This window comes from Haematobia irritans, chromosome 5 (genome assembly GCF_050003625.1).
Source record: "Haematobia irritans isolate KBUSLIRL chromosome 5, ASM5000362v1, whole genome shotgun sequence".
Lineage (NCBI taxonomy): Eukaryota > Metazoa > Arthropoda > Insecta > Diptera > Muscidae > Haematobia > Haematobia irritans.
This window is the reverse complement of record NC_134401.1, coordinates 101176090-101198840: the sequence shown is the minus strand read 5'-3', so window position 1 is coordinate 101198840 and position 22751 is coordinate 101176090. Positions and strand designations below refer to the sequence as shown.

The window sequence follows — 22751 nt, the reverse complement described above, 5'->3', positions numbered from 1 at the left end:
TTCTATAAACATAAAATGTTGACAATATTTTCTATAGAAATATAATTTTGACAAAATTTTCTGTAGAAATAACATTTTCTATAGAAATAAAATTTTGAAAAAAATTTTCTATAGAAATAAAATTTTGACAAAATTTTCTATAAAAATAAAATTTTGACAGTATTTTCTATAAACATAAAATTTTGACAAAATTTTCAATAGAAATAAAATTTTGACAAAATTTTTTATAGAAAAAAATAAAATTTTGATAAAATTTTCTATAGAAATAAAATTTTGACAAAATTTTCTATAAAAATAAAATTTTGACAAAATTTTCTATAGAAATAAAATTTTGACAAAATTTTCTATAAAAATAAAATTTTGACAAAATTTTCTATAGAAATAAAAATTTGACAAAATTTTCTATAGAAATAAAATTATGACAAAATTTTCTATAGAAATAAAATTTTGACAAAATTTTCTATAGAAATAAAATTTTGACACAATTTTCTATAGAAATAAAATTTTGACACAATTTTCTATAGAAATAACATTTTGACAAAATTTTGTATAGAAATAAAATCTTGACAAAATTTTGTATAGAAATAAAATTTTGACAAAATTTTCTATAGAAATAAAATGTTGACAAAATTTTCTATAAAAATAAAATTTTGACACAATTTTCTATAGAAATAAAATTTTTACAGAATTTTCTATAGAAATAAAATTTTGACAAAATTTTCTATAGAAATAAAATTTTGACAAAATTTTCTATAGAAATAAAATTTTGACAAAATTTTCTATAGAAATAAAATTTTGACAAAATTTTCTATAGAAATAAAATTTTGACAAAATTTTCTATAGAAATAAAATTTTGACAAAATTTTCTATAGAAATAAAATTTTGACAAAATTTTCTATAGAAATAAAATTTTGACAAAATTTTCTATAAAAATAAAATTTTGACAAAATTTTCTATAGAAATAATATTTGGACAAAATTTTCTATAGAAATAAAATTTGGACAAAATTTTCTATAGAAATAAAATTTGGACAAAATTTTCTATAGGAATAAAATTTTGACAAAATTTGCTATAGAAATAAAATTTTGACAAAATTTTCTATAGAAATAAAATTTTGACAAAATTTTCTATAGAAATACAATTTTGACAAAATTTTCTATAGAAATAAAATTTTGACAAAAATTTTCTATAGAAATAAAATTTTGACAAAATTTTCTATAGAAATAAAATTTTGACAAAATTTTCTATAGAAATAAAATTTTGACAAAATTTTCTATAGAAATAAAATTTTGAAAGAAATTTTCAATAGAAATAAAGTTTTGACAAAATTTTGAAAGAAATGACAAAATTTTCAATAGAAATAAAATTTTGACAAAATTTTCTATAGAAATAAAATTTTGACAAAATTTTCTATAGAAATAAAATTTTGAAAAAAATTTTCTATAGAAATAAAATTTTGACAAAATTTTCTATAGAAATGAAATTTTGACAAAATTTTCTATAGAAATAAAATTTTGACAAAATTTTCTATAGAAATAAAATTTTGAAAGAAATTTTCGATAGAAATAAAATTTTGACAAAATTTTGAAAGAAATGACAAAATTTTCAATAGAAATAAAATTTTGACAAAATTTTCTATAGAATTAAAATTTTGACAAAATTTTCTATAGAAATAAAATTTTGACAAAATTTTCTATAGAAATAAAATTTTGACAAAATTTTCTTAGAAATAAAATTTATGCAAAAATTTTGACAAAATTTTCGATAGAAGTAAAATTTTGACAAAATTTTCTATAGAAATAACATTTTGAAAAAATTTTCTATAGCAATAAAAATTTGACAAAATGTCTATAGAAATAAGATTTTGACAAAATTTTCTATAGAAATACAATTTTGACAAAATTTTCAATAGAAATAAAATTTTGACAAAACTTTCTATAGAAATAAAATTTTGAAAGAAATTTCCTATAGACATAAAATTTTGAAAGAAATTTTCGATAGAAATAAAATTTTGAAAGAAATTTTCGATAGAAATAAAATGTTGACAAAATTTTGTATGGAATAAAATTTTGGAAAAAAAAGAGTTTTTGTAGTTTTTTGTTAAAATTTGATAGATTATTTGGGGCTCGAATGGCAACCGTGTTTGAAAGGCGTTTAGTCGATTTCGGTCGACTTAAAAAGCCAATTAGTAAATATATATTTAATAGATATCGATTTGAAAAGCCATTAAATGGCAGAAAAATAAAAATGAAAACGAATTCAAGTTGGAGGTGTTCAGAAAAAAAAACATTAATAGAAGGCCTAATAAATTAGAAAAAATATATTATTCAATATAAAATAATAAAGATTACAAAATGTCGACTTTGTTGTTTCGATTTTATAAGAAGCCCGAAAAACTACTTTCGAATTTTACAACCATAGAACTATATTCAGATCGATGGTATGGACCAGAGATGTCAACAACATAACTTAAAGAATAAAAAAACAATTGAACATGCAATTATAAGAGCCACATTGGTGAAATGACTAGCATGTCCACCGTGCATACCAAGGGGCATAAGTTCTAGCCGACATTTCGGCTTTAGTCGTCACTTGTTTCCTACCGTCTTTTTGCACGAGTACAAGCCTACTGAGACTTTTCCAGTTCTTTACTGTCATGTTAAGTTTAAATTTTAGCCTCCTGCGTAAGGTATTTGGCACACTCATCAAAGAGAATTTCAATACCACCTAAAGAAATGGACTCTACCGTGGAAATTTTGCGGTCTTTGTACATGTACATACAAATTTTGTTTTTGCAGGATGTACCCCATTTCTCAGTCATCCAGAGGGACCTCTCTGTATAATATGTATATGTCTGTATTTTAATTTATTCCTTATTTTTATATATTCGCTTAAAGTCCCGTATCAATATTTACCGTTTCTAATACCAAATGTGGTACTCCAATCAAATATGGCATAGGGGCACTTAAGTAATCCTTGAGTTTCATGGGTAATACAGGAATGAAGATATGCTGCCACACCATAGGATAGAGAAATGCATTTGCCGCTTGTATACAGGAAGACAAACGATCCAAACGGCTCGAGGTAAAAATGATACGTCTTTCGGCCAACATGGCTGCGAATACGGCAATCATATTCTTTGGATCCACAAAATTGTAATATAAATTTAGATTGTGCTGTAAAGATAAACAAAAACAGATGTAATCATTTTTGGGGTCCCCAAAACAAAAACCAATTTCATATCACTTACATTTTCTGGAATACTGGGCAATTGAAAGGGTTTTGGTCGCTCAAATATAAATTGCTACAAAAAAAAGTGAAATGATTAAAATAATTTTTTTTTTAAATTATACATTTTTTATTTTCAACTTACACTTTGTCCTTGGCTATATACTAATTTCAATTGACTACCCACATCGGGCACTCCACTACTGTAGGCCTCTGTTAGAAATTGATGAAATTCTTTGGGATCGGTCCTTCGCAGTTCAGCTAAAACTGCCAACAGTCTTAGAAATGTATCATGCCATGGCAAGAAGGTTATTATGACCATTGTTGATTCGGTTTTTGGATCATGTCGGCAAAATCCAAAACGCCATTTGGAATCATCTGTGGTGAGTACAAAGGAATAAGATTGCACGGAATCACTGAAATGAAACAAAAAAAAAATAATAAAAAAATAGGACAATTAAATAATTGTTGTATGTAACATAACAACTAAGAAATGTATTTGTAGTTGAAATTATGGGAAAAGATGACTTAAAAAGCTACACAAGGCTCATAGGATGAAGTATTTTTATACCCTACACAACTGCGTGATATTACAATAAGTACATATGTTTGTAACATCCCTAGTAAATATACTGAGGACCACTTCCAGAGTTTATTTTGCGATATTCGTTCGTCCGAGAACACTTCTTTGTAATCAATGTCTAGATTGTGGGTTTAGTCCAATCGACTTGAAATTTGGCACAAGAATGTTTTTTTATTAAATTGATTTTGGAAAAAACGGCTCAGATTTCTATATAGCTACCACATACAGTGTGGCTGATATGTATTGCAAATTGCAATAGGTTAGGTTAGGTTAAAGTGGCAGCCCGATTAAGATTCAGGCTCACTTAGACTATTCAGTCCATTGTGATACCACATTAACTAAAAGTACCTATTACATATGGGCACTTCTAGTTTTAACCGCTGAACCTTCTCGATTATTTTCTTATGTTGAACCAACCAGATTGTTCCAAAAACATTAGCAGACTGCTTAAGTTAACGTTTTCCAGATCCGCCAGTAATCTGAAGCTATATGCTCCTAAAAGTTGCTTGCGCTTTACACAAAATGCAGGACACTCACACAAGAGGTGTTTAATTGATTCTTTTTCCTCCGCATCATGACAGCTCATACAATAGTCATTATACTTCGCACCAATAGTTTTTGCAAAATCGCCTATCAGGCAGCGACCCGTTATAGCAGATATCAGGAGTGATATCTGGCGTCTCGAGAACACTAGCATATCTAGTGTGCGGTTTAAGTTTAAATGGGGTCATATTTGCTTGGTGTCGTTACAAACCTTGCAATTCTCCCATCGAACATTTGCCATCATGACAACCTTTTCACGCAGTAAGAGCTTGCAGGTAGCCAGGGGCATACCAACAGATTCTAGTTCCCTTGGAATATGTAAGGTAGTTCCTAGCCTTTCTAGCTCATCTGCTTCGATGTTCCCCGGTATGTTCCTATGGCCAGGCACCCATATTAGGTGAATATTGTGCTGCTCAGCCATCTCATTGAGAGATTTGCGGCAGTCGATGGCCGTTTTCGAGTTGAGGAACACAGAGTCCAAGGATTTTATTGCAGGTTGACTGTCTGAGTATTTATTAATGCCAATATTTCTTGGAGCATTACTTCTCAGTCAATTCACCACTTCTCTTATTGCTAATATTTCAGTCTGAAAAACACTACAGTGATCAGGTAATCTTTTCGCTATTCGAAGTTCCAGATCTTTAGAATATACTCCGAAACCCACTTGGCCATCCAATTTGGAGCCATCAGTGTAGAAATCTATATACCTTTTATTCCCCGGGGTCCGTGTACACCACGCCTCACTGTTGGGAATTAGAGTCTCAAACTTATTGTCGAAAAGTGGTCTCGCCAAAGTGTAATCCACTACGTTAGGCACATCTGGCATTATTTTGAGGACCGAACTGTGACCGTAACTTGCAATAAGACCTAAACCGCTCGTCTGACAGCTGATATATTTATTCCAGTGACATTTCATTTTATTGTTTACAAGCTTAAAAATGCGATTTAATATAGAAAAAAAGTTATTCGAGGTGGAATCAAGCGTTATAGTGTAATTATTTTATATTTGACTGGAAAACCACAAATGTATAACGCTGGAGTCCTCTAGTATTTAAATGTGAATTATTTTTTTGTTTCTCTTACCATGATGCTGGCAGTGTTGTATCGCGTCCAAAAAGTGGACGAAAAATCAGTAACAACACCAGGAATGATCCAAAAAATGAGGAAATTCACACCACAGTGGTACAAAACTTGCTTGTTATCTGAGCATATAACGAGAACGTTTGGAACACACATTGAAAAATGAGCTTGGACCAAAGCCATTGAAGGTCCTAAAAGTGCAAGAGCTCAACGATGCATAAAAAAAGTTACGACTGGAAAGAGACAAGGAGTTGTTTGGCTTGCATGAAAGTGGTCATTTATCGAATTTGGTTTTTCTTCGAAGAAGCCTTTCGAAATTGAGTAGTTTTTGAACAAAGTGATCGGGTTTATTTGCAACAGAAAATGTATACCTTTGATTGGCCTCTAGAACTCAAGCGCCGCCGATAATAATGGTCGGTGGGTCATCTTATGGCCGATGGTCACTCTCCGCTCATATTCATCGACCGTTGTGTTCAAAGTATTTTAAATGCCGAATATTATCTCGAAAATGTCTTAAATGCATTATTAAAACCTGAGAATGAAAAACATTTCAGCCGCAGACCATGGACATGACTCAGCACCATCATACTCAGCACTCGTCTACCATGAATAGTTTAAAAGAAAGGTTCTTCGCTTCATTTATACCGCACAATGGCCACCAAAATATCCGGATCGCCGTTGGACTCTTGCGCCTGGGACATTTTGGGGAGCATGGTTGGCATAAAAAAAACAAAATGTCGATCATCTCAAAGCCATATTCGTGCAATGTGTGTTGGCCGTTTGGAGGCCATAACTCTAAAATTTGATATTACCCAGCAAAAAAAATCTGCTGAATTTTCAGCAGCTTTGTAAGGGAAGTCAAAGTCAGCGCTTACCTCTGCGAGGAATTTACTACTGAAATAAAATTTTACAAACATTTCTATAGAAATAAAATTTTGACAAAATTTGCTATAGAAATAAAATTTTTACAAATTTTTCTATAGAAATAAAATTTTCACAAAATTTTCCATAGAAATAAAATTTTGACACAATTTTCTATAGAAATAACATTTTGACAAAATTTTCTATAGAAATAAAATTTTGAGAAAATTTTCTACAGAAATAAAATTTTGAGAAAATTTGCTATAGAAATAAAATTTTGACAATTTTTTCTATAGAAATAAAATTTTGACAAATTTTTCTATAGAAATAAAATTTTCACAAAATTTTTTATAGAAATAAAATTTTGACAAAATTTTCTATGGAAATAAAATTTTGAGAAAATTTTCTATAGAAATAAAATTACAATTTTGGGATTATTTGTTTGGCTTGAGGTCATGGACTAATGAAAAATGCTGGTGTTAATGTTTTTCATTACTTTTTATTGAAATATTGCTATTCTCGGATATTTCGATACACCATCGGTGATCATCTTCAGCGAGATATTATCTATAAATTGTAATAATTTAAATATTTAACAATATTAACTTCAACAACGTTTTGAAACAAAAAATAACATTAATTATATTTACATTTTACAAAGTAATAGACTTTCTCCTTACAATGCTCATGTCTAACTGATTTTTTATCTTAATTATGTTTGCGATTTTGTATTAGATTTCTGTAAATCTGTGCACAGTGGTCTGTGTCGGCTTTGAAGTTCATGCGTTCCTCAGGGGGAGTATTTATTATATGTAGCATCTCCAATGTATATCTTCTCCTAGTATTCTCTTCCATCGTCAGTATTTCAACATTTTTGAAGTTTGGTATGTGTCCTGTGGTTTTGCAATGTGCTGCAAGGGCCGTTTTTTGTTCTAAGGGCTTGTCTTTCATCTTTTGGTCGGATTTGTGGGCAGAAAGTCTTGTTTTTAATTGGGTTTTAGTGGTGCCAACATAAGCCATCGGACATGGATTGTTTTCGTCCCCATCGCATTTTATTTTATATACTACATTTGATTTGTCTTCCATTTTTATCTTAGTCTTAGTTTTGCTGAAAAGGTCATATATCGTTTTGTTACATTTTTGGGCCATTTTGTAATTATCCTTGTTGTATACGTTTGATTTTTCAAATCTTTCGGAGAAGCCTGGGACATATGTCATCTTTTTGAAAACCATAGATGTGGCTTCCTGTTTGTCATCATTTGTATCTTTTTTATTTTTCACGTACTTTAGAAAATCGCTAGAAGATTTTGAGAAAATTTTCTATAGAAATAAAATTTTGAAAAAATTTTCTACAAAAATAACATTTTGACAAAACTTTCTATTGGAATACAAGTTTGAAAAAAAATTCTACAGTAATAAAATTTTGAGAAAATTTTCTGTAAAATTGGACAAAATTTTCTATAAAAATAAAATTTTGAGAAAATTTTCTGTAGAAATACAATTTTGAGAAAATTTTCTATAAAAATAAAATTTTGACAAAATTTTTTATAGAAATAAAATTTTGATAGGTCAAAAACCTTTGTTGTTAGCTCCTAATCCTTTTATATTTATTTTCATAATTTGTTATGATTGTAAATCTTGTACACAGAAAAAAATTTCACGAAATTTTTTCCAATTAAAATCTTAATTGAGTTTTAAAAAATATTCAATTAAAAATTTAATTGATTCAACAAATTTTTTAATTGAAATAAAAATCAATCACACAAATTAATAGTATCAATTAAATATTTAATTGGATCAATTAATTTTTTAATTGACTGTCAATTAATTTTTTAATTGATACTATTAATTCTGTGATTGAAGACATTTCAATTAAAAAATTAATTGGATCAATTAATTTCGTGATTGAATCAGAAAAAAATTTTTTTGTGTGTAATAAAGAAATAATAATAATATTTTTGACAAAATTTTTTTGGTTGGTTTTGTGGTAAAATTTTTCTCAAATTTTGGTAGATTATTTTTAGCTAAAGTGGCAAGTGATGGATCTGTATCGTAGTTATACTTTTATACAGCCTAGATATGAATTTTCTGCAGCTTTGTAAGGGAAGTCAAAGTCAGGGCTTACCTCTGCGAGGAATTCACTACAGAAATAAAATTTTGAGAAAATTTTGTATAGAAATAAAATGTTGACAAAATTTGTTATAGAAATTGTCTATAGAAATAAAATTTTGACAAGATTTTCTATAGAAAAAAAATTTTGACAAAATTTTCTATAGAAATAAAATTTTGACAAAATTTTCTATAGAAATAAAATTTCGAAAAAAATTTTCTACAAAAATAAAATTTTGACAAAATTTTCTATAGAAATAAAATTTTGAAAAAAATTTCTACAAAAATAAAATTTTGACACAATTTTCTATACTAATAAACGTTTGAAAAAAATTTCTACAGAAATAAAATTTTGAGAAAATTTTCTGTGAAATTGGACAAAATTTTCTATAGAAATAAAATTTTCCATAGAAATAAAATTTTGACAAAATTTTCTACAGAAATAAAATTTTGACAAAATTTTCTATAGAAATAAAATTTTGACAAAATTTTCTATAGAAATAAAATTTTGACAAAATTTTCTATAGAAATAAAATTTTGACAAAATTTTCTATAGAAATAAAATTTTGACAAAATTTTCTATAGAAATAAAATTTTGAAAAAATTTTCTATAGAAATAAAATTTTGACAAAATTTTCTATAGAAATAAAATTTTGACAAAATTTTCTATCGAAATAAAATTTTGACAAAATTTTCTATAGAAATAAAATTTTGACAAAATTTTCTATAGAAATAAAATTTTGACAAAATTGTCTATAGAAATAAAATTTTGACAAAATTTTCTAATGAAGTGAAATTTTGAGAAAATTTTGCATAGAAATAAATTTTCACAAAATTTTTTAAAGAAATAAAATTTTGACAAAATTTTCTATGGAAATAAAATTTTGAGAAAATTTTCTATAGAAATAAAAGTGTGAAAAAAATTTCTATAGGAATAAAAGTGTGAAAAAAATTTCTACAGAAATAAAATTTGAGAAAAATTTCTGTAAAATTGGACAACATTTTCTATAAAAATAAAATTTTGAGAAACTTTTCTGTAGAAATACAATTTTGAGAAAATTTTCGACAGAAATAAAATTTTGACAAAAATTTCTATAGAAATAAAATGTTGATAGGTCAAACACCTTTGTTGTTAGCCCCTAATCCTTTTATATTTATTTCCATAATTTGTTATGATTGTAAATCTTGTAATAAATAATAATAATAATAATATTTTTGACAAAATTTTTCATAGAAGTAAAAAATTTTTTGGTAATAAAATTGTTCTCAAATTTTGGTAGATATAAAGATAGACAACATGCTCAAAAAAAGCCTCATCTTCGGCTTGGAATTAATACCAAAATCTTTAAGCAAAATCTTTGGTTCATAGTACACGTTTTGTTTAGTGTATACCACAAAGTGGTGTGCAATAAACAAATAGACTAAGTTAAATTATTATCAATTATTTCAATTGATCCATGAGTAATCTCCGCAATATATTTGTAACGTGATATTTTTTATATAAAGATTTTTTCTCCACCCTCCATTAACCTATAAAAAAAGACTGAAACAATTTTGTTTCGGTGTAATTACGTTATAATTGGACTTTGGGCTTTAAAATTACAAAATTTGGATTTTTGTATTGTCTCAAATAAAAAAGGCAAATAAACCTACTTGGCTTCCAAAACAATATAGGCACACTGCCAGAAAATCGCCCAAATCAAATCAATGATAAGTAGTCAACATACACACATTTGAAACCCCCACAAAATACAAATCAAATGAAAATGTTGACCAATCACATTCCATTACTTGAGTGTAACGGCAAACAACAAAATATGTTAATTATTGGCCAGATAAGGGTTTTTTGAACCCTACACTGTAGTGAATGACATACATTACATGGGTTAAGTGACTGAGCTACTTCCGACATTTAGAACGTGATTACAAAATTCCCCCCAAAAAAATATTCCAATACCAATGTCACGTGCCAAAATAAAAGTTGGAAATTCTATTCTAAAATTTTCCAGGGTGTTGTAGAGAGGGTAACCATAACATAATAAAACAAAATCTCTTTAAATGTGTGGGTCAATAAAATGCAGTCAAAGTTGAATGCCACTTGCGATTCTACAAACAAAGAAATTTCTTTAAAGTCTAATTGTTGTTGATGGACAGACGAGTGGCTGGCTAGAGACGTCGGCTACTGTAATATAAACCATAGAAGCTTACAAATAGTTGGTCGTGAGATCCGCTATCCATTTGGCTTTATGGGTTTAGTAATTAAACGTTTTTTTTTTTTTTTTCTTAATACATTTGAAGCAATGAGTTCTTCAACCCAATGATGTGTGATAAACTTACACTTAAATACGTTGGGAATATCAAATAACGCCCAGAACAATTGGACAAAAAAAATGACGGCCACAGTGTTGTGAAAACAATTAGAATGGCAACAAAATGGTAATTTTGAATGAAATATATTTAACTTGAAAAGTTATGTTAACATTTGCTTAAATTTTAGACAAACGAAATTCGCCTTTGATACAAAGTGCTTTCTTTAAGACCGAATAAACCTGAATTTACGACTAGCTTTACAATGCTTATCACTAATCTTTTTATTTGCTTTGAAAATAAATTTTTTAAAGTAAAAAAAAGAATGTTCCTCAGAAAATTCGTTCCTCTGTCAGTGTAATGAACATAGCTAATTTAGCATTTCCAGAACTTTAGCTGAGCTCTGTTAAGGTGTAAATAAAGTTAAATTTAAAAGATGTGGATTTTAAAATACAAAAGTGACTACAGTGCTGGTTAGATTAGGTGGCAGCCCGATCTATCAGGCTCACTTAGACTATTTAGTCTATTGTGATACCACAGTGGTGAACTTCTCTCTTATCACTGAGAGCTGCCCGATTCCATGTTAAGCTCAATGACAAGGGACCTCCCTTTTATAGCCGAGTCCGAACGGCGTGGAACCACTTAGAGAAGCTTTGATATACTCAGAAATGTCACCAGCATTACTGAGGTGGGATAATCCACCGCTGAAAAACTTTTTTGGGGTGTTCGGTCGAAGCAGGAATCGAACCCACGACCTTGTGTATACAAGGCGGACATGCTAACCATTGCACCACGGTGGCTCCCTACTACACTGCAAAAACAATTAAGTTCGAATTTTTCATAGCCGAGACACGAACCTCGAATTTAACTCTCGAATTTATTTTCACACCCCTAAACTTTAGAGGGAACCGTACAAGGAAAAAATACTTTCCTTACAAACGAAATTTTAGACAAACAAATATCGTTTCCCATTTGCTTTTCGCTGTAAGGGAGTTTCTTTGGAGTTATTCTTTTCGGCTAGTTGCAACTTCTCCCACATCTTTCTTACTTTCACGAGGTTTATTTAGTTGTTAGCACCTTTTTTGTAAAACAAACAATGTAGGATAAATTATTTAATTATATATTTTGTTCACATTTTACTTTTCGCCGGAACGGAAAATCGAACTGCGGGCCATATATTTTGTAAACCGATACACTATCCACTGTACTACGTAGCTGTTATTGTCATCAACAATATCACTTATCACTATAGCCATCACACAAGCAACACAAACAGTCAAGCAGTTATATTTATAGAGCATAGTTTTGGGCGCCCACGAGCCTATGTAGAGAAACTTTAGTTAACAGAAACATACCCTTTAAAAATACAACTTTTGGAAATGGAAATAATGTAATTTTTCATATATTCCAAAACTGTTCGAAAAATTTCGAAAATGTGTCCGGCATTACATACTACTATATTAAATTTTTACTTCAAAACTTCAAAATGTATCTTATTAAAGTCTTAATGTCAGAAAAGAACAGTGCTAAATTTAAACGAAATGGATTGTGAATTTGGAACAACTGCAAAAATAAAAAAAAAATTGATAAAAATTTGAAATTTTTGAAAAAAATCAAAAAAGAGCAACGGTTTCAATACACGTTTTCCAGACTTGTTTTCTTTACGTGTTGTTAACAGAGATGAAAAAATAAAGATAACCCAGCAAAAAAAGCGTCGCCAAAAAAGTACTGAAAGTGTTCTTTTTGGATCCGGAAGTGGTGCAAAATTGACGCAGAAGCGATGAATTTAACATGGGCTTGTCATAGGACGGAAGTCCTCCATTTCAACAGCCATTGCACTGAATTTGCATCACTTCTTAAGGTGTGATCCAAATTCAATGTTTTGGATGTAAATTAAAAACTCTGTGATATTTTGTCAAATAAATAATTTTTATTATTTTTATAATTTTTAATGGATTCTAACGCTTGTCGGAAACGTTGACCTCAAATATTTTCAAAAATTCACAATATTTTCAAATTGGATTTAGCATTTTTTTCGACAAAATTTAAATGATTTGTACCATTTTATGAATTCTTACTCTGTTTTTAACCTATTTGAAACAAAAAAAAGTTAAAATTACCCATTAAAAGTATGAAAAACCCATGTTATAAAAAATTGAATTAAAAGAACTTCCTGGGTAGTTAAAATAAAGAACATCATTGGGAGTACATCTTCTGGAAGTGCTTTTAAAGTTGTGCCTTTTGAAGAACTTCCAAATTTTTTTGCTGGGAACTTTAAAAACTGTGGATTTTGCCCAGTGACTACTGTGCAAGAATTATAGAGGGAACAGTACATGGAAAAAAATATTTTCCTCCCCAACGATTTTTTAAACCTATCAACATCGTTTTTTCGCGTTAAAAAAGTTTGTGTGGAAAAATATTATTTTTGAGATAATGATTGACATCTTTCATAATTATTTCTAAATTTTTTCCCAATTGAGAATCGAACCACACGAAACATGTGTTGGTCAATCGGAGTCAAGGGTAAATTTTCGCTCGGGCCTTAAAACCAAATTCTGTATACAATTATTGCTATAGCCAACACAAGTAATGCATACAGCCAAGCAAATCTATTTATAGACAAGTGCGTGAAACACACATCAAGGTGCACAATAATTGCGGATTAAGGTTTTCGTACTTAATAGAAGTACAACGCTTGATATAAACGAAATCGAATGAATGGTTTTAGAATAATGTTTTTATTTATTTTTTTAATAAACAAATTTTATTGATAATTCAAGTTTGTACTTCTCGTAGAGATACAAAAAATTGTAACAAAAAACAACGTTTTTAAACTCCCATAAACAAAATTTTAGGGCTAGATGAGCTGAGTCTAGTTCCAATATAATTTTAACACGTTATTTACCAAAATTCGTGATATTTTCTGTGAATGACTTTAATGTTAAATATAAAGTTAGTTTCCGACATTTCTCCAAGTATTTGCAATATATTTTAATGAAGGTATAGGTATAGGTTGTAGAATTTGCGATTTTCACAAATACTTTTCTGATGAATACTTTTGTGATTATGGAAGCTACGCTGAAGCCCTTTCCAAGGAACCTAGTCTCTATACCGTCTTAGTTTTTGGATAATAAGCCATATACTAAAAATCCAAATTCGAATTTGTAAAATATTTATGGTGCTGGTTCGTGTCTCGGCTAAGTTTTTACTGCAAACTTCAAATTCTTATTTATCTTCACACACATCTTTACTTAAAAGCTGTATATTCTGCGATTCAATTCTCAGTTTGGACGAAAGGAAGAATTTGGAAAATTTATAAAATCGAATAATTTCTTCTACATTATAGGAAAAAGTAGTGAGAAGTAAATAGACCAAGTTGAAGTGAGAAATATATGAGAAAAGATACGATTAGCAAGAAAATGCAAAAAAACAAATTTGAGTTAGCCTCTATTATATTATTTTTACATACTCAAAAATAGTCAACGTTTATCGCAAAAACTCTACACTTTTCTTCCAAACAAACTTCATTACAACGAAAACCAAATGGTAAACGATATGTGTTAGTCTAACATAAAATTTCATTTGGGAGGAAAGAATTATTGGAATTAATGTACAGGGTAATTAGTATTTTTATTCTCGCGATCAGAAAAAAATGGAAACAATAAAAGTGAAATTTTTATGTGGTCGAAATACTGTGCCACTTGAACATAATGTCGCACAAAAAAAAAACCGTTATGGATTACAACAGTTATTTTTTTTTGTCGTTGACTCATTTACGCATTCATTCATTAACCCTCTGAATGTGGATTCCATATCAAAAAGATATAAAAATGCCGGTACGTATTTGTATATATTTCATATAACGTTACCATGTACACACAAAGAAAATATGAAATGTTTGAGAAACGGATATTGCAAACATTCTTCGATTACATTTTTGTGCATTGCATTTATGACCAAAAAAATTATTTGTTGCAAAATTTTTATTTTTGTCCTATATAATATACAAAGTAATAATTAAGAAATAATTGATCCAATTAATTTTTTAATTGAAATGTCTTCAATCACGAAAATGATAGTATCAATCACAGTTTTGATTGGGCATAGAAAAAATTCTTGATTAAAAAATTAATTGATTTTTTCAGCAAATTTCAATTAATTTTTTAATTGATTCAATTAAAAATTTAATTGATGTTGATTGCAAAACTCAATTAATTTATTAATTAAAAAAGGTAACTATTTTTAATTACTTTCTGAATTGGCTTAGATTTTTTATTTGGATTAACAAATGATTGTTTGAAATACATTTTTAATTAAAAATTAAAAAAAAATCAGCACTTTTTTAACTGAATTAGTCTTCCGAATTTGATTAAAAAGTTAATTGTATCAATTAATTTTTTAATTAAAAATTTTAAAATTTTCAATCATTGACTTAATTAACTTAATGTTTCTATCATGATTAAAAAGTTAATTGTATCAATTAATTTATTAATTGAAAAAAATTTCAACTTCAATTATCTTTTTAATTGGAAATATTTTGTTGATATTTTTTTCTGTGTGCCTTCGAAACTAAAGGGAAAAAATTCATAAATTTAGTTTAGCCATTTTATTTCCATTTTATTTAAATTTCTGTATAAAATTTACTTTTTTAGTAAAAAAAAAACCTAAACAGAAATCAGTTAAAAGTAGTTCATTAACTATAATAAGGTATGGAGAAAGGAGTGAATGCTAAATAAACCATGTGAAAGTGAGAACGAAACAGGAACTATGCAACTAGTCAGAAAATTAAATATATTTTCGGATTTTTTTAAATATTTATCGTGTAAAAGATGTTCACGTCCACAATATAATACACTATTCTTCCCACAAAAAGAAAAAAAACTTTTTTGTCACAAAAAGACTATTCCAAATGTTCGTCTAAAACTTTGTTTTGGATCAGTGAATAATTTTTTTTTTTTGTGTAGAAATGGCGTTTAAGCCAACCAGTATTATACATTCATTTTATCGCTAGGTATTGTCGCCATGCGAGTGGAGAATTATTATTTCTATTTCTCATTTCTTCCCAAATGTGGGTGTGTGTTTTGCCAAAAATATGTGATTTGAATTTGTAAACAAACGCTAAATTAAAAGCCATCCAAAATAAATCAACCAAGGAAAACACAACATTGAATATTTTGTTATGCAGTTAAACTTTTGTCTTTCCAAAAATGTCAAACTAATTTCTAATGGTTAAATAACAGCAATGATCTATCTACATTGGTATATTTTTGCATACTGGATATATTGACCAGATTTTAAATTCGCTACAAGGTGCCAAAAAGAAATCAAAATCAATTTGTAGATTCAAGTAGGCGCGTAATGCTCCTCTAATTCCCAAATTTCAATCACTAAATTTTGGATGTGTGAAATGCAATCGCATTTCAAATGAAATAAATGGAAAGAGTAGGTTTCCTTATTGGAAATTGATTGATTGCTATAACACCATATGGAAATATACTTTTTTTTGGCAAAAAATGCTAGGGTTGGATTAAACAAAATTTTGGTCGATTGAGGAAAATATGATATAATCACGTTTGCTAATCGTTCCAAAAATAATCTACCAATAAAAAATTTTACCAAAAAAACTACCAAACAAAAAAAACATTTTGCAAAATTTTATATCTAGCGAAAATTTAGTCTACATAAAATTTAGTCTACATAAAATCTTGTCAAAATATTATTTCTATAGAAAATGTTGTCAATATTTTATTCCTATGGAAGATTTTGTCGAACTTTTATTTCTATAGAAAATTTTGTCAAAATTTTATTTCTATAGCAAATTTTGTCAAAATTTTATTTCTATAGAAAATTTTGTCAAAATTTTATTTCTATAGAAAATTTTGTCCAAATTTTATTTCTATAGAAAATTTTGTCAAAATTTTATTTCTATGGAAAATGTTTTCAAAACTTTATTTCTATAGAAAATTTTGCAAATATTTTATTCCTATAGAAAATTTTGACAAAATTTTATTTCTATAGCAAATTTTGACAAAATTTTATTTGTATAGCAAATTTTGTCCAAATTGTATTTTTATAGAAAATTTTGTCAAAATTTTATTTCTATAGAAAATGTTGGCAACATTTTATTTCTATAGAAAATTTTATCAAAATTTTGTTTTATCGAAATTTTTTAATTTTATTTGTATACCAAATTTTGTCCAAATTTTATTTTTATAGAAAATTTTGTCAAAATTTTATTTCTATAGAAAATGTTGGCAAAATTTTATTTCTATAGAAAATATTGTCAAAATTTTATTCCTAGAGAAATTTTTTACAAAATTTTATTTTTATAGAAAATTTAGACAAAATTTTTTTTCTATAGGAAATTTTGTAAAAATTTTATTTCTATAGAAAATTTTGTCAAAATTTTTATTTCTATAGAAAATTTTGCCAAAATTTTATTTCTATAGAACATTTTGTCAAAATTTTATTTCTATGAAAAATTTTGTCAAAATTTTATTTTGAACATATTGTCAAAATATTATTTCTATAGAAAACTTTGCCAAAATTTTATTTCTTTAGAAAATTTTGTCAAAATTTTATTTGTATACAAAATTTTGTCAAAATTTTATTTCTATAGAAAATGTTGGCAAAATTTTATTTCTATAGAAAATTTTGTCAAAATTTTATTTCTATAGAAAATTTTGTCAAAATTTTATTTCTATAGAAAATTTTGTCAAAATTTTATTTCTATAAAAAATTTTGTCAAAATTTTATTTCTATAGAAAATTTTGTCAAAATTTTATTTCTATAGAAAATTTTGTCAAAATTTTATTTCTATAGAAAATTTTGTCAAAATTTTATTTCTATAGAAAATTTTGTCAAAATTTTATTTCTATACAAAATTTTGTCAAAATTTTATTTGTATAGAAAATGTCAAAATGTTATTTCTACAGAAAATTTTGTCAAAATTTTATTTCTATAGAAAGTTTTGCCAAAATCTTATTTCTATAGAAAATGTTGACAAAATTTTATTTCAATAGAAAATTTTGTCAAAATTTTATTCCTATAGAAAATTTTGACAAAATATTATTTCTATAGAAAATGTTGTCAAAATTTTATTTCTAGAGCACATTTTGTCAAAATTTTATTTGTATAGAAAATGTCAAAATGTTATTTCTACAGAAAATTTTGCCAAAATTTTATTTCTATAGAAAATGTTGTCAAAATGTTATTCCTATAGAAAATTTTGTCAAAATATTATTTCTATAGAAAATGTTGTCAAAATTTTATTTCTATAGAAAATTTTGCCAAAATTTTATTTTTATAGAAAATTTTGTCAAAATTTTATTTTTGTAGAGAATTTTGTCAAATTTTATTTCTATAGAAAGTTTTGCCAAAATCTTATTTCTATAGAAAATGTTGTCAAAATTTTATTTCTATATAAATTTTTGTCAAAATTTTATTTCTATAGAAAATTTTGTCAAAATTTTATTTCTATGAAAAATTTTGTCAAAATTTTATTTTGAACATATTGTCAAAATATTATTTCTATAGAAAACTTTGCTAAAATTTTATTTCTTTAGAAAATTTTGTCAAAATTTTATTTCTATAGAAAATTTTATCAAAATTTTATTTCTATAGAAAATTTTGTCAAAATTGTATTTTTATAGAAAATTTTGTCAAAATTTTATTTCTATGGAAAATTTAGTCAAAATTTTATTTCTATAGAAAATTTTGTCAAAATTTTATTTCTATAGAAAACTTTGTCAAAATTTTATTTCTATAGAAAATTTTGTCAAACTTTTATTTCTATAGAAAATTTTATCAATATTTTATTTCTATAGAAAATTATGTCAAAATTTTTTTTTTCTATAGAAAATTTTGTCAAAATTTTATTTCTATAGAAAATTTTGACAAAATATTATTTCTATAGAAAATGTTGTCAAAATTTTATTTCTAGAGCACATTTTGTCAAAATTTTATTTGTATAGAAAATGTCAAAATGTTATTTCTACAGAAAATTTTGCCAAAATTTTATTTCTATAGAAAATGTTGTCAAAATTTTATTCCTATTTTGTCAAATATTATTTCTATAGAAAATGTTGTCAATATTCTATTCCTATAGAAAATTTTGACAAAATTTTATTTCTATAGAAAATTTTGTCAAAATTTTATTTCTATAGAAAATTTTGTCAAAATTTTATTTCTATAGAAAATTTTGTCAAAATATTATTTCTATAGAAAATGTTGTCAATATTTTATTCCTATAGATAATTTTGACAAAATTTTATTTCTATGGAAATTTTGTCAAAATTTTATTTCTATAGAAAATTTTGTCAAAATTTTATTTCTATAGAAAATTTTGTCAAAATTTTATTTCTATGGAAAATTTTGTCAAAATTTTATTTCTATAGAAAATTTTGTCAAAATTTTATTTCTATAGAAAATTTTGTCAAAATATTATTTCTATAGAAAATGTTGTCAATATTTTATTCCTATAGATAATTTTGACAAAATTTTATTTCTATAGAAAATTTTGTCAAAATTTTATTTCTATAGAGAATTTTGTCAAAATTTTATTTCTATAGAAAATTTTGTCAAAATTTTATTTCCATAGAAAATTTTGTCAAAATTTTATTTCTATAGAAAATTTTGTCAAAATTTTATTTCTATTGAAAATTTTGTCAAAATTTTATTTCTAAAATAACAATCGGCATTGTGGCGATATATCGCCACAATGCCGATTCAAATAGCGAAAAACTCATGCACGAAATGCTGGACTCCGGCTGTCTGCTGAACGTCGGCTGTCAAAACACAAAGAAAACTTCATTAAAATTGAGTTAAGTTTTCTATAGACATAAAATGTTGACAAAATTTTCTATAGAAATAAAAATTTGATAGGTGAAAACCCTTAGCACCTAATTATTGTTTTAATAATTTGTTATGATTGTAAATCTTGTAATAAAAAAATAATAAAATTTTACCAAAATTCCATAGAAGTAAAAATTTTTGTTTAGTAGTTTTGTGTAGATTATTTTTGACACGAGTGGCAACTGTGTTAACTTGACGAAGAAGAAAATCTACTTTCTTATGATTACGACCGGTTTCTCTGCGGCCAAGTCTACCCATTTTCTTGATTTGCACGTCACGGGAAAACTTATTTTTCACTCTGATTTAAAAGGTTTCCAAATGGTGCGGCGGGTATATTGAGAAGACTACAAGGTAGTTCTTATCAACTGTGACCACTGATCATGAGATAAAATTAAATTTTAGAAGAAAATTTTAATTTCAGTAACGTTTGAGTTAATAAAACAATTATTGTTTATTTTCTCAAAAAGTCTGATATATCTTCCAACAGTGTTCAATAAAGTTTAATATGACTTTTATAATTGTTTTCTGTAGCTTTTGATGTGAATTTTTGTTTGTTATTCTTTTTATCTTTATCCATCTCATTATCAAAATCATCGTCTGTGTTTTCATTTTAAAACTGTATGTTTGAGTGGCAGGCAACGAGTCGTATTAATTTGTTTGTGATTTTCTTCATTTCAAAGCACAAAACAAAACGAAAATAAAGCAAAGAGTAGTAGTTTGTAATTAATTTTAATTTGTTAAGCGAAATTAGGTTTATTTTGTTTTGTTTTTATGTTTCTCCCCTTGGCGATGCGAGTGTGCCAGCGAGATGGATTAATCTCAAGGTTACAGAGAAAAAAATTAAATCCGTTCGGGGTTTTTTCACTTTCAACAAAATTGTGTACTCACATATCGTGTCTTTGGATTTGTTTCGTTTTAATATTAAAAAAAATGTTATTCATTGATTGTGTTTTTTTATTTACAACATTAAAGATGAATGGTGTTGAAAAAAAATGCCTTCAAGCATTTAATTTATGATTTTAGTTAATCAAGTGTCTAAGTGAAAGACATCCAATTAACCCTAGCCACGCTGGCAATGTAAAGCAAATTGATAATAAAAATTAAGTAGAGTACTATTATAAACACTGCTCTATCAAATCAATTTAGATTTAGTACAACTATTTGTTACAATTTCTATAATCGAAAAAGTCGACTTGTATCAAAAAAAGTTTTTTTTAACTACACTCCACAAAAACTTTACTTGAGTCCGACGATTTTGACCATCCCTTACACCCACAAAACAAAGTATGTAGGTTAAGGTTAAAGTGGCAGCCCGATTAAGATTCAGGCTCACTTAGACTATTCAGTCCATTGTGATAAACAAAGTATGTATCTCTGTAACATATTCTGCTTCAAGCATATATATTTCCAGAATTTGTTCAAACAAAAAATTTTTGTATTGTGCAAACATATTCTGATCACGGTTTGGTACACGGATGAAAAAGACTGTTTTTCATATGTTTGGCTATAAACATTATATGTTTGGAACACAAATTTTTAAACACAATATTTTTGAGTGCAAGCATATAATGTTCATAAACTAGCATAACATATTTGGGACATATATGTTAATATGTTAGAACATATTATGTTTGGGACATAAAATGTTTGTAAATATAATATGCTTGGATGCAAACATATATTAATTTAGAAATAGCCTATAAACACATATGTGTTTAGTAGCTTGGAGCGCTATTTAACAGGCAGCGATATTGAATTAAGTTGGTGGTTGTTGCTTGTTATTACAAAATTAACATTTTATTTTTCCTTGGGCAATTGATCAGCTACTTCTTTGATCCTTACAAACTGTGTGGTCCGCTGTTCGAATCCCCGTCCGGCAAAAGGTAAAATTAAAATAAAAAAAAATCATAAAATTGAATAATTTCTTCTACAATGTTTGTATTACAGAAAAAGGTGCTAAGAACTAAAAAATCTCGTGGAAGTGAGAAAGATGTCGGGGAATATACAATTGGGCAGAAACAAAATTTTGAGCATTCAGGTCGAAAACCTATGTTGTTAGCACCTATATTACCTGTTTATTTTCATAATTCATTATGATTTTAAATATATAAATAAATAAATAAAATTTTGAGCACAATATTGTTTGGGAGAATTTTTTTAAGCATATAATATTTTTGGGTGCAAAATGCTTCCAAACATATTATATGGTCACATAATAACATATTGTTTTTTGGAAGACAACATTATTGAATTTGGATGCAAAAATACAACATGTTTCGAACTTAGACTACCCAAACATATATTGTTTAGACCAATATGCTTTCAAACATATTATTTATTGGTAGAGATCAAACATATAAATGTTTGGGCAATACCCAAAAATGTATATGCTTGAAGCAAAATATGTTTGGGAGTATATGTTACAGAAGCGTTTTTTTGTGAGGGTGTAGATTGGTAGAATTCATGATGTTTTGGTACATTTTGCAAAACATTCATCTTCAACTAAGAAGTACTTCAATTTCTATAAAAATAAATAAATTTTGACAATATTTTCTATAGAAATAAAAACTTTGACAAAATTTTCTATAAAAATAAAATTTTGACGAAATTTTCTATAGAAATAAAAATTTTGACAAAATTTTCTAAAGAAATAGCATTTTGACAAAATTTTCTATAGAAATAAAATTTCGATAAATTTTTTCTATAGAAATAAAATTTTGATAAAATTTTCTAAAGAAATAGCATTTTGACAAAATTTTCTATAGAAATAAAAATTTTGACAAAATTTTCTATAGAAATAAAATTTTGACAAAATTTTCTATAGAAATAAAAATTTTGACAAAATTTTCTATAGAAATAAAAATTTTGACAAAATTTTCTATAGAAATAAAATTTTGACAAAATTTTCTATAGAAATAAAATTTTGACAAAATTTTCTAGAAATAAAATTTTGACAAAATTTTCTATAGAAATAAAATTTTGACAAAGTTTTCTATAGAAATAAAATTTTGACAAAATTTTGTATAGAAATTAAATTTTGACAAAATTTTCTATAGAAATAAAATTTTGACAAAATTTTCTATAGAAATAAAATTTTGACAAAATTTTCTATAGAAATAAAATTTTGACAAAATTTTCTATAGAAATAAAATTTTGACAAAATTTTCTATAGAAATAAAATTTTAAT

At 26.5% G+C, this 22751-nt stretch overlaps 1 protein-coding gene across 7 annotated transcripts in view; it reads right to left on the bottom strand.

Annotated features, from left to right (window-relative positions):
- Window positions 1-22751, bottom strand: part of LOC142237596 (DENN domain-containing protein 1A) — a 113109-nt gene that overhangs the window by 52537 nt on the left and 37821 nt on the right. For all 7 annotated transcript variants that reach the window (XR_012722521.1, XM_075308951.1, XM_075308952.1 and 4 more), the window contains exons 3-5: window positions 3374-3644; window positions 3251-3304; window positions 2916-3176 (exon numbers count right to left, since the gene is read on the bottom strand). Coding sequence is in view for 6 of the 7 variants with exons in the window: in XM_075308951.1 (XP_075165066.1) it covers window positions 2916-3176; window positions 3251-3304; window positions 3374-3644 (586 nt within the window). In the remaining variant the exon portion in view is untranslated. The remainder of the gene's footprint in view (window positions 1-2915; window positions 3177-3250; window positions 3305-3373; window positions 3645-22751) is intronic.